This window comes from Lynx canadensis, chromosome C1 (assembly GCF_007474595.2).
Source record: "Lynx canadensis isolate LIC74 chromosome C1, mLynCan4.pri.v2, whole genome shotgun sequence".
Taxonomy (NCBI): domain Eukaryota; kingdom Metazoa; phylum Chordata; class Mammalia; order Carnivora; family Felidae; genus Lynx; species Lynx canadensis.
This window is the reverse complement of record NC_044310.1, coordinates 82,769,791-82,783,470: the sequence shown is the minus strand read 5'-3', so window position 1 is coordinate 82,783,470 and position 13,680 is coordinate 82,769,791. Positions and strand designations below refer to the sequence as shown.

Genomic DNA, 13,680 nt, shown 5'->3' with positions numbered 1-13,680 from the left:
TTCCCAATGCATAACATAAACAAAATTTTAACCTTTTTTTTGTCAGAGTCCTTCTCCTTGTTCTTTCTTACAGAGTTAATTATTGATTGGATAACAAATGTTTGGGAGTCTAAGGCTTTTAGAAAAGGGAAATTTGACTGGAGTTCCCAGCACAGACAGAGAAGAGTCCTGGTGCCTGACACTCCACTCAATGTTGCCATTATTGCTTTGTCTCATTTCTATCATGGAGCTACTTCCTAATGATGGCTATTATCCATCTTTCTCACAATGTCTGTCCACAGTATAGTAAAGTCTTCCTGGTCCCAGTTCTAGTGTATTAATACCAAGAATCAAGCTACTTGTCTTTCCAGTTTTCAATACACAAACATATAATTCATTTTTTTTTCTTCCCCAGTTGCATACATTGCCTGCTAAGCTGGAAACAGACTGTAGAAATATGAAATGTCTTTACATCTTTCCTGTACATTATAAACTCAGACATGTTCACTCTACTAGAGTGGAAGGATTGGGATGTCTTTATTATCATTTGATAAAGCATGTAGTAACACTACTAAACTAAATTGCTGTGCCCATACATGCACCACCTCAGGAGGGATGGGGGTATTCTTGAATCTTTTTGCTGAGGCAGTGGATAAACTAAACTTAAAGTCAGGTATTCTGAGGATCACTTCCACTAATTAACCCATTGGCAGGGCATTCCACTGCTCAACTTTGGAAACTGCATTCTCATTCTATTTGCTAAAACTCAATTTAGAATGTTTGGACCTATAGATTTCTTTTATGTCTAGCCTTATATATACCAGTATTAAGGTTATGTATTTCATAAAATAAACAGTAGAACTTTCTTTATGATCAGAAATAGTTTAATAAAATAAAAAAATCTATTCTTTAAAAATTAGCATAAATTGGGGCGCCTGGGTGGCGCAGTCGGTTAAGCGTCCGACTTCAGCCAGGTCACGATCTCGCGGTCCGTGAGTTCGAGCCCCGCGTCAGGCTCTGGGCTGATGGCTCGGAGCCTGGAGCCTGTTTCTGATTCTGTGTCTCCCTCTCTCTCTGCCCCTCCCCCGTTCATGCTCTGTCTCTCTCTGTCCCAAAAATAAATAAACGTTGAAAAAAAAATTTAATAAAAAAAAAAATTAGCATAAATTGAAATTTGGAAATCTTACTTTGGATACATTGAGTAGTATCTAATGCTACTAATTCTAATGCCAGTTAACACTATTAGATACTATAAGCATCTTTAATATTATAATTTACTTGATGTTTTAATTCTTTCTGTGGTATTTGATATCTTCCAGAGTTCTGAATGTTCGTTTTTAATCTCACTTTTGCTGTCCTCGGCTTAGAAACTTTCAGTTATTCCATCTCCCAATATAAAAATAGAATTAGTATTTTAGGAAAACAAAAATGATCCTTTATGATACAATCTCAGACATCTTCTCCCCCTACTTTCTCTTTCTTTTTTATGCTTTACCCTTTGTATTCCAGAAACACTACATTTCAGTAGGTCTTCACATGTGATGTGTTGTTCTGTGCCTTTGAAGATGGTGCCAGTTCTACCCTTCATTCTCCTTTTACTTCAGAATCATCAGGGCATAACTGTTACACCTGCTGGCTCTGCAGTTGGACTATAGATGTAACTTGGATGAAGGTTGTCTAAGCCCTCTTATTCCTTGGTTTCATCATCTGTAAAATGAGGATACTGATACCACTTCATAGGGGTTCTTGTGAGGATTAAATGAGCCCATATATGCAGTGTTTAGAAGAGAGCCTTGCACTTAGTTAAGTATTCTGTGCAGGTTATTTTCAAGTACTGTTTCATACATAAAATTTGTTCTCCCTCCACGACTCAGTTTAGAGGCTTTTGTTTTTAGGAACATGCTATCTTCAGAACCCAAAGAAGCCTACCAGGAAGGGTGCTTCCGTCTCTATGGTGGTAAATGAAAGCAAAATTGCAGCAAATATTTTATTTAGGGAGGATATACTGCCACATACCTGACAAGACCTCTAAACTTCACTCAAGTGGCTAGTCCTTGATCTTCTTAGGGTTCATTGTCGGCCCTCTGCAGGGCATGTGTCTTAACAAAGTCTCCAGCATACTAGCCACCTGTTACTCATGCTGTCCAATCTGCATGGTGTTCTTAATGTAATGGATCACTGTGATGTTCTGTGGGGTGACCAGATAGTTTCAGGTTATATATTATTACAGTAGAGAGTCGACATGTTCCGGAGGCAAAACTGTAAATGAATATTCTTATCTTTCCTCTCTGAATGTGAATTGTTTCTGATTCCTTTTTCTCAGCAGCAGGATGGAAAAGTATACCACATGCAGGGTACCTGTGGCCTTGTTAGTCTGCTTTAGCAATAATACCACACCTATCACAGAAACTGTATTCAGGGGTACTCTTTGGTTGAGCCTCCAGTAGTTTACAGTTATTCTCTAGGAATCATCTGGCCTCTGCTGAGACCAGACTGGTGAATTACACAGAAATATAACATGGATCACCACCATCTCTCCCCATCCTACCCACCCCCAGTATATGGTAGTGTGTTTGATTTACTCTCGACTGGGGTTTCAGAAGTTCTCTGTCCTTCCCAATTATTGTAGCTCTTACTTCACAGACCAGTGACCCAATGTGGGGATAACTTCAACTAACAAGTGTAGCAGTTTTGCTTATGCAGCTGAAGACTAGGGGAATAATCACTACCTGGGGCTGTGATCTCAGTGGTCTGTGAGCCAGAATTCAACCAGGCTCTGTCTTTTACCTTGTCCCTGTAGTCCGTACTCTTGTATCCCTAGCTATCAAGGTCAGTGAAGGATCTGTGTCCAGTGTCCTTGAAATGTGTGATTATTCCCCTTTCCCCAGTGTACAGTACTTGCGTAAATGGCCATAGCTCCCTTTAGAGAAGGACTAAGGGAATCATTATAGTATTAATTTGGCGGGATGTTACAGGTCCTTCTTCCTAGGGACTTGGCCACCTTCTGCAGTCAGTAGGTTCCGGATCTGAAAATTGGCTCATGACTGGGTACTGAACAGGTTATTGTGACTTTTAATAGGGATGACTACCCTCTGCCTCCCAGATTTATTCACCTTCCCTGGACCATGTCCCCTATCAAAATTCTATCTATTATTTTAAAAAGCTCTATGAAAATTCTGTTACCTGTATTCTCATCCTGCTAACTTAGCCAGAGTGAATCTCTCTATCCTCCAAATTCCTGTAAACATGTGCTAATCACACTCTGTTTTATGTTACATTTATTTATGTATATCTTCTGCACAGATCCTGATTATACATTGAGGCAGGAACTGTGTTCATTTATCATTTTATTCTTTAAAGTGCCTCACATAGTGCCTTGAATGTATTAATCAAGCATGAAAGTTTACTGATGTGATTTTAAATACACTAGTGTTTCTTCTGCTACTTCATTGAAAGACTTTTGCATTTAGTCCTTTTAAGTAAGACATGTTAGTGTTCTATTTATATACTGTTTTGTACATGTAAGCCTATATACTAAAAGACAAAAATATGTCTACATGTATATGAAATTTTATATATCGATTTTCTGTTCCTTTTGATGTTAAAGTTAAGGTTTTAATTAATCAGATGCCAAAACATCATTATTGAAATATTGTTTCTTATAGATAATTTGTGGCAAAAGCCTGTCAGTGGATGACATGACTCTTAGTACTTTGAAAGAAGAAGGGTACAAAGCTGCTTTCATTGGAATAGGTGAGTAGTTTGCTTTTAAATATTTTTCTTTGTAATTTAAAAAAAAATCCTGACAATGTTCAGAATAACTGCCTGTAGACATTTCCATGATAGAAGTTATATCTGTTCAGAGCAGACAGGAATGAGTGGCTGAAGAAAGTTTTCTATTTATAACTAACTGTGTTGTCTCACCTTTATTATGGATAGACTTTGGCAAGACCATTTTTAAATTTCCTGTTTCTCTCCCTATGTCATCATCATCAGTGAACATCTCTAAGACACAAAATATCTTTCAGTCATGCCATGGAAGCTCAGAATTTGGGCTAAAAGGTGTCTAGATGCTGTGGCTTTCTTAAGATAAAATAAATTGGCTAAATAGATAATAAAGGACAGAATTGGCTCAGGTTTTGTTTGTTCTATTCATTTTTTTTGAAAATTTCCTAAAGAATTTTCATATTTAGCTGAAAGTTTAAACATGTTTAATGATACATCTGGAAGTCACATACCTGCTAAGGTATTTCATGTGTATCATGGTTGTATATTTTGTCTACACATTCCATGGAGGTTGTTTTCTAACATTTTTTTCCATCCACTTATTATTTTACTGAGAGACCAGAGAGAAGAAAGAGTTGATTTAACTTAGTCTTTGTCTCATAAACTGTGTTCATTCTCTCATATGATCATTCTGGGGACAGTTACAGCATACAAACTGAGTAACTCCATATTCCTGTCTTTCAGTTTGTCTTTCCTGCAGTTCCCAGTCCTTAAATGTGAATAGCTAAGAAATAAATCTATATGAGATGAAAACTTTTCCTCCTCTTTAAGTGATCACACATTGGATTACTTTTGTTTTGGAGCTATCCTTATTCATAGTGTTTCTGGAGTGAAATTATCAGGAATGCTTCTTAGCCTACTACATTTTTCTTATCAGGATGCCATGTATTCTCTTACTAGGTAATTACCACCAAGTCTAAGACCATCTCTGTCACTCCCTTTATTTAGATGAAAACCTATGGAGAGTAAAATAAATTTTTGCCATCATTTCTAGCTTCTAAGTGTCTTGAACCTCCTTCCTTTCAGAAACTTGAGTTCAACTGTCATTGCTATTTCTCTACATTATCTTCATAAGTACAATAATCACTGTGTGGATCAAGAACAGGAAGGAGAAGATGTGTGATATTTTCATAGGTTTCCTTTTGAGAGGCACTAAACCAACTTTGGTTTTACTTTCAACATTACATTTGTATGTTAAATTAACATACAAGAAATAACATAAATAAATAAGTCAAGCGTTTATGAAGCACACTCTAATACCAACAATTTGGATCAGCAAGTTGTTACTTTCAACAAGTACAGGTTCAAAAATGCTTGGTGAATAATAAATGGAAAATTTAGTAAGGCAAAAGGTATGAAATATTGGTGATGTTTTCAAATAGTTATTTGAAATTCACCGTTGCAGCTTCCTACAGCAGGTGTGCATAAAAGATGGGTTTCCCATTAATGGAGTAGTATATGCTATTGCAGTTTTGTGTATCTCTACAAATGTTGTCTACAAAGAATCTGTGTTGGAGAGATGGGCCAAATAAATAACTAATACATTGAAATATCTCCAAATTAATTGCATAATAAGCAAATTATAACAAAACTTTGGAATAATTAAATGGTTTATCACTCTGAGTAGTTTAGCCAGAGCAGTATCTTCCATCTGTTAGAATCAATAATGTGTTTTAGTTTTTTTAAATTTCATTCCATTAAATCCCCTTACATATGTTATTTGATAATGCCACATCCGTTCACAATACTCCATTTCACTCCGCACCGAGGTGTGAATACTGCATTTAAAATGTGGAGTCCTTTCATATTTATGTTGCTGTGCATTTTCATGCTGGGAAGTGAATCTTTTGACATTTTGGTGTAGTGATGTGTAGAATGCAGTTATGTTCTATTTCAGTATTTTATACGAAATATATACAAGGAAGTTTCATCTTGTCAAAAAAAAAAAAAAGCTTCTGTCTATAGAAGACAAGTAGTGTTACCTCCAGGAGTTGTTTATTTGACACTTTTGATTGCCAAGTTGGGAATTTATGACCTTTCTATTACCATATAACTGCCTGTTACTTGGACAGCCTCACATCCTTACATGCTTTTGTTCATTAACCATGCTTCTATATTGTAATTAAACTTCATTCACTTACTTTACCTTTTCCCACTCAGTTTGGAGAAGTCAATTTTGGAATAGGACTCCTATATTATTTAGAATATAGGTTTGGCCACTTTAAGAAGGGAAAATGAGACTTAAACTAGTACATGTTTATCCTCCCTCATCTAACAGTGTGAACCATCCTCAACACTAACTTCCATCTTTCATCAGTTGGTATACACTTCTGCCCACATTCCTGCTAACAAAAATGGGAAGTAAGGAAGGGAACTCCTTTCCTTTGAAGTTTATGACCCAGCAATTGCACATAGCACTTTTGTTTTTACTTCGTTGTCCACAACCTGGTCACATAAACATACTTAACAGCAGGGGGCCTGGGTGGCTCAGTCAGTTAAGCGTCCAACTTTGGCTCAGGTCATGATTTCACGGTTCATGGGTTCGAGCCCTGCATTGGGCTCTGTGCTGACAGCTCAGAGCCTGGAGCCTGCTTTGGATTCTGTGTCTCCCTCTCTCTCTCTCTGCTCCCCCACTCATGCACTGTGTCTCTCTAAAAATTAAAAAAAAAAACATTAAAAAAAATTTTAACAGACTTAACAGCAGAGGATGCTGGGAAATATAGCCTCTAGCTGGGCGGACATAAGCCCCCATTAAATTTCTATTACTACAGACAAGGGGGGTGATAAATATGGAGGGAAAAGAAATAATGGTCTCTCAGCCATAGGTGTGCATCATTGGTATTTGACACATGGATACCTTACTGAGAGGATTAGTAAAGCAGTGATAGCAAAGCATTCACTCTGAACTTACTGCTTACATATTGGTTACATAGGTCATTAATGAGAATGGAGTATATTCTCTTTCTGTAGTTGGGAATACTATTTATAGATCTTCTATATTTATAAATACTATCCATTCTATATTAGTTTGTCTAAAAGAAAAAAAAAGTCTTACTTTGTATTAAATATGACTCATCAGGACAGCTTAGTAAATCCAATGCATTAACAAAAGTATATTCTCATGTTTCCTGATTTTTAACAATACGTATGATATTGCTGTTGAAAAGTTGCTCACTTTTAGGTTTTTCCCTAACTAATGTTAACAGAGTCCATTAAAGAAAACATCACAATGAATGTACATTATTGTGACACATATCTTTTTACCCATGGCAGATTTAGTTTCTTCTAAGTGAAATAAAGATAAGTGATTTAAAGCTCTGTGCCTTTATCCAACTGTATTGAATTATTTTGAGACAATTGGGATTTTTTTAAAAGACTCTAAAATTTTGCTATTTTTTTTTAAATAAAAGCACTTGCAGAGTGTGTTACTATCAATGTTCAGAAAGAGTTAGAACATCCACTATGCAAGTGTTTTTCAAAGTATTGGTGATTCTCTTTGGTTGGTATTAAAATCAATATAATGGATTACAGCCATCATTTTTTTTTATTTTACAAAATTGAACACAAAAGAATAGAAAATATCAAAGTGTGTTGCTCATGGTTAGGGTAAATGTATTTTGTGAAAAATATTTTCAGTTTTGTGTGTATTTGTTTTTGGTTTGCATACTTGCACATGCACCCTGCATATTATTAAAAAAATGTATTTTGGGGCATCTGGGTGGCTCGGTTGGTTAAGTGTCCAACTTCAGCTCAGGTCATGGTCTCATGGTTCGTGAGTTCAAGCCCTGTCGGGCTCTGTGCTGACAGTTCAGAGCTGGAGCCTGCTTCAGATTCTGTATTTTTAAAATGTGGCTTAATAGTCATTATTTGAAATCCACTGTTGTATGTTGTAAAGACCCTGAAATACTATTCTTATAGCATGACCAGCACCTATCAGTAAATAACTGATGAGTGAATTAAAAAATATTTAATGACTGCAATGTTCTAGGCACTGTGCTAAGGAATTAAAAATGCAAAGAGGGGTGCCTGGGTGGCTTAGTCAGTTGAGTGTCCAACTTCGGCTCAGGTCATGATCTGGCAGTTCGTGAGTTCCAGCCCTGTGTGGGGCTCTGTGCTGACAGCTCAGAGCCTGCAGCCTGCTTCAGATTCTGTGTGTCCGTCTCTGTCTCTCTGTCCCTTACCCACTCGTGCTCTTGCTATCTCTCTCAAAAATAAATATTAAAAAAGTACATAAATAAAAACAAAATCAAATTCTGCTTTTAGCTTGATTTTAATTTCAATCAGGAAAGTTATGAGATTAAAAAACAATAGTATCATATAATTTGAGGAGTGAGATGTGGTCAGAGTGGGCTGGACATGAGCATAATTTTTTTTTTTTTAATTTTTTTTTTCAACGTTTATTTATTTTGGGACAGAGAGAGACAGAGCATGAACGGGGGAGGGGCAGAGAGAGAGGGAGACACAGAATCGGAAACAGGCTCCAGGCTCTGTGCCATCAGCCCAGAGCCTGATGCGGGGCTCGAACTCCCGGACCGCGAGATCGTGACCTAGCTGAAGTCGGACGCTTAACCGACTGCGCCACCCAGGCGCCCCGAGCATAATTTTTTATTATTGTTGTTTTTAAGTTCTTTGGCTGATTATATTCTAGAGTCAGGTTTAAAAACAACTGTTTTAGAAGACTGAAGAGTTGAACCTTTATCCTTTGCTTCAGAAGAGCCCATTTGCTTTCCCTTTTGCAGTAATTTTCCTGTGGTAGTCTCACAAAACATAGCAGTGGTAAAAAAAAAAGATTAAACAAACATGTAAGGGAAAGAACATCCAATAAGGCACCCTCAAATAAATGGGTAAACTTTGTATATTCTTCTGATGAGAGTTTTCTTTTTTCCTGAATTTTTGTTTTAAATACTTTGGAGAGAGAAGGGATTGCAGAGGAAATAACAGTAAAATCCATTATTGCAGTCATAATAGACACAAAGGGAGCAGGAACTGCAGGAAGATATTATAGAGATAAATAGTCACTGTCTCACCACCAGATGCTTAATTTGTGTCTACCTCAAAGATTTCTCTTGAATTCATTTCTTGCTATACCATTCCCCGCCATTAACTATACTGGACCACTGCTGTAGCCTTCAAACCAGTTTCCCCAGGCATCATTATCTCTACAACAGAAGTAGTGATCTTTCTAAAATTAGATCTCATGATGCAGTTTCCTCATTAAACACTCTCTCCTTTGCCATAGCTCCCTATATCCTTCAGGATAGAGGAAAAACTCCTTAAAATAAGACTTTCAAGGCTCTTATGATTTGGTCAACAGTTTACGTCTCCAGTCACTTTATTTCTTAAATTGTGTGTTTCGGCCATTTTGAACTGTTTCAGTTTTACCTCATCTAATTTTTTTTTTTTTCTCCTCAGTATTTGGAGAATACATGGTATTGGCTGGACCTACAACTGTCATTATTTTCATATTTAAGTTGTTAACCTACATGTCTTTTTTTACACTTCATGTAGTAGTTTTCTAACGATCACTTCCTACCTTCACTCTTTAGTCTGGATAAATGAAGCTGCTTCCTTACCCCAATCCCACACCATTGGGTTCATGTTCCCTTTCCGGATGTACAGACTAGACTTTGTACTTTACTCTAGCACTTACTTCCTGTATTATAATTGATTAGGTGCATGTTTGTTTCAGCTACCTGGAGTCAAATTCTTGCAGTCTGTATATTCTGTCTGCCTTGCTGCAGTGCCTAGAAAAGTGCCTGGTGCAAAGTACGAACTCTGTAACAACTCTATGGATTTTTAGTGCAACTGTTTTAATTATTTGCCAAAATAAACTGATAGGATATTGAAACATGTTGGCAATTTAGTGGGTATTATAGCATTGACCAAACCTAGGGGGTATTAGATTAAAATTGGTATTATACCATAAATGAAATAAGTAGGATTAGTGATATTGATGGTACTGATATTGGTAGTAGCAGTAATAGCTAAAATATTCCATGTTCAATTCTTTTTTTTCCCCTTCAATTTTTAATAGAGTCTATACCATAACTTTTAAAATGCCCCTTGAGGTAGTTATTATTAACTTTATTTTATGGATAAGAAAATAAAGATTAAAAAAGATTAAAGAAAACTAGTAAGTACAACTGAACAGTGGAAAGTGGATTTTATAGAGAAGGTAGGAAAAATGTAACAAATGCAAACATCCATTTTTCAAAACTGTTAAGAGACACAGTGGCTGAAAGCCAACAAGTTATCTGATGACACCTGCCTACATTGAATTGTCCAATTTAAGGATCTTGAACATGTGACCTTATACTCTGGAAGAATTATTTCATGCACTTAGCCTCACTGTACTTTTCTCACTATTATCACCCATTGTCTTTTTTTCCCAGTTACCATAAGAAAATATTTTTTTAAATATGATTCTCAAATATTTTAACAGCTGAAGAAAAGATAATTACAATTAAGAAAGTCTATTGAGAAATTGTGGTATTAAATTTGTTAACAAATTTAATACAATGTGGCCTTTAATTAAATCTCTTGTGCCTTCTTAGAGCCAGAGTTCTTCTTTGTAACAGCTATTCTTAATTAGCTTCTTAATCAGGAGTTTCTAAATTGTACATAATTATGTATACTTTCTATTTATTTAGCAGAAAATGGAATAAGGTTTTTAGACCACCCTCTTATGTCCACAGATAAAAACTGAAGTTGTTTAGGAATTGTGCACAGTTATGAGTAGATTACTTTAAAATAATAAACCTGACTTAATTTTAAGCAAAAAAAAAAAAGTTACGAATATTTTGACAATCCACTTTTTAAAAAATTTGTAATATTGTCTAATCTAGTGTCACTTGTAAGTACTTGGGTATAATTGTGAGATGGCTCCCCAGAATTCAGAAACGAGAGAGATACAATTCCAGCTGAGAGTTCATTAAATCATCATTTAATGAGTTCAAGCAAAGCCCCCAGAAGGAGATAAAATAGATGTAGGGCAATTATTCTTTGATCATATTAACATATCTATAGAAAGTGCATCTTAATCTGCAGAAGCAGGTGATAGGGACTGGTCAATTTTACAAGTATAGAAAGAAAGGAAAAAAATAATCTGAGAAAATATTGGTGGTATCTCTTTAAAGACACGTGAATAAATGGGCCTGGAGTTCTTTGAGCCCCTATCATGAAGATACACAGATAGGTTTATTTTCTTTAAAATGTCCTTGTTCTGATTGCAAGTTCAGTAAGCTAGCACTAATTCCTGAATAGTTTGATTGTATTAGGAGACAGTGCTAATCATGTCAGTAAGAGTAACCCTGGTCCCTATGATGGCTATCCTTGTTGCCCCACTCTACTTCTCTTAGTAATATGGTGTCTAATATGAAGAACTCTCCACCTCAGGTAACACTTCTTAAAAACAAGGTGTAAATGTCTGTTACTTTTAGTTGTTGTTGCTGCATTCAGAATAAGTCAAGTTCCTTTGTATGACTTTCAACAGGCTACAACAGCTGTCCAAATCTATCCCTTCAGCCTTAAAGCTACCACTTCATAGATCTGTCTTAGCCATCCCTCAAAAGTAACCTGAACTCTTCCATCATTATGTCTTGGCTTATAGTCTTGCCTTTACTAAGAAAATGTTTTAGTCTGTCTCCATGTGGTAAAGTCAGTACTTACAGTATTCATCTGAAATGCCACTTCTTACCTAAGACATTCATACTCATCCTGCTGAAATAAATGTTTATTCTGTGTTCATAGAATAGCAAAATGTTTTATATGTCATTTATGGAACTAAATATAGTTTTCCTTTTATTATTTTTGGTTGTATGCATGTATATTCCCTTGCCCCCCACACAAACACACTATATTAAAAACCTATGACAGTAGGGATTAGTTTTTTAAATTATTGTATTTTACAGGTTAGCACATTTTGTAACATGAATATAGTATAACATCAATAACATTTTTTGTTGTAAAATAATTAGAAGAATAAAAAGAAAAGAGAAACAAAGGAATAAATGAAAAACAATGTAATAACTTCTTGAGAAGAAGTTTGAAACTATATGATCATTTAGCTTCTTTTAAATTTGTGGATCTTTCCATGCATCTTCATAGCTTTGTCTTTTTTTTTTTTTTTTTTTTTTTACAAAATGCAAAGACATTTTGTGGTTTTGATTATTTAATCAAAGGCAATGAATTAAATTCTAAATGTTACAGTTCATGATATTCTACATTTATACTTTATGTGAAGTAATTTTTTTTAGTTTTTTTAAATGTTTATTTATTTTTGAGAGGGAGAGACAGAGCACAAGCGGGGGAGGGGCGGAGAGATTGGGGAGACACAGAATCCGAAGCAGGCTCCAGGCTCTGGTCTGTCAGCATAGATCCCAATGCATAGCTCAAACTTGTAGACCTCGAGATCACGACCTGAGCCAAAGTCAGACACTTAACCGACTGAGCCATCCAGACGCCCCTACATGAAGTATTAACACTGCTGTGTTAAATATTACGTGTTGCCTTTGAGCATTTTGGTAAAGGTAATGTTATTTTCTTGAGGGTGTTTAATAAGCATTTTATGATGAAGATGGTGATATAAGAAAATCCTTTTTTTTTTTCTGCTGGTAGAATTTCTGGAATATTGTAGTTTCTCCATAAAAATCAATTGTATTGTTGATTTAATGAATTAAAATAACCTATTTCTCCCATATTACAGCAAAAAAGGAAATAATTCATTTAGCGAGAAGTTTATTTCAAAATATTCTATATGCCATGTTTTTTATTAAACATTTTTACTAGTATAAATTACATTTTAAAATATTGAACACTTTTTCTTCTCTAGATTTCTTTTTATGGAGACATGGAGGAATTATTATTATATTTCTATATATGTATTTCATGGAATGAAAATATATTTCACTTACACTAGTTACTTAAAGAAGGAGAAAAAAACCATGTTTTGTCAATTTCATTGTTCCAACACTATTGTTTTAAGTAGTTCCAATAACTTAATTAACACTTCAAAAGTAACTGGAAAAGGGTTGGGAAATTATTGGACTAACCCAAATGTTTTCTTTCAACTGCTGCTTATGGCTCCTGGTTACCTTTTTTTGTGACTAAAAATTATTAGTTGCACTTGGAAGGGGATGTTATTGAACATACACTATGGACATCATGATGGTTTTTTGAAAAATGGTGTAATCATCCTGTAGATCTGGGTTGTCCTCTGGAAGTAAATGTTTATGTTGGAGAATAAACTTAGGATAATTAACCAGAAATCACTGAGGTAGTGGGTATTGCCATAGAAGAATTAAGGAACATCACAGTATACAACCTCTTTCCCCTACCCCCAAATTCAAGAAATTGAATCTGGAATTCATGACATTAAATACGTATGTACGACGCATCAGTGGTTTCTAATTAGAGCTAGGAGACATACTACTAGATAGCTTTATTCACACTACACACTGCACAGACCCGCTTATCTTACACTTTTGCAAATCACTGTATGCAAAACTTGGTTAAATAAGGGCCCCCATTACACACAAGGAATGAGGGATTAATAAGATAGGCATGAGAAATGATATGGAAATAGCGGAAGTTGATGCAAATTAGAAGAAATTAGGTATATTTCTACATATGCTTCAGATTTCTTTCTAGAAATAATCTTTCCAAAGAATAGGAGGGAGAAACTGTGCAGGTTAATTTTTGTGTCTTATTTATCACTATTTTGCATTTATACACATTAGGCTATACCATCTTTGGTTAAGCAGTATTAGCTCATATGGAATAATATTATTTTCACTGACATGTAAATAACACCTTCTTTGACATGAAATACTTAAAAGCAGTATGTTCTAAAGCAAGATAGTTGCTTTTAAGAGGAGACTTCATTAAGACATAGTATTTTAAGTGTAAATCAGTTTC

General features: G+C 35.3%; 1 protein-coding gene across 1 annotated transcript in view; it reads left to right on the top strand.

The window, feature by feature from the left end:
• The window catches only part of DPYD (dihydropyrimidine dehydrogenase), an 863,978-nt gene that overhangs the window by 279,012 nt on the left and 571,286 nt on the right, over window positions 1-13,680 (top strand). Inside the window, 1 exon segment of the mRNA XM_030327163.1 lies at window positions 3,645-3,732. Coding sequence (XP_030183023.1) covers window positions 3,645-3,732 — 88 coding nt within the window.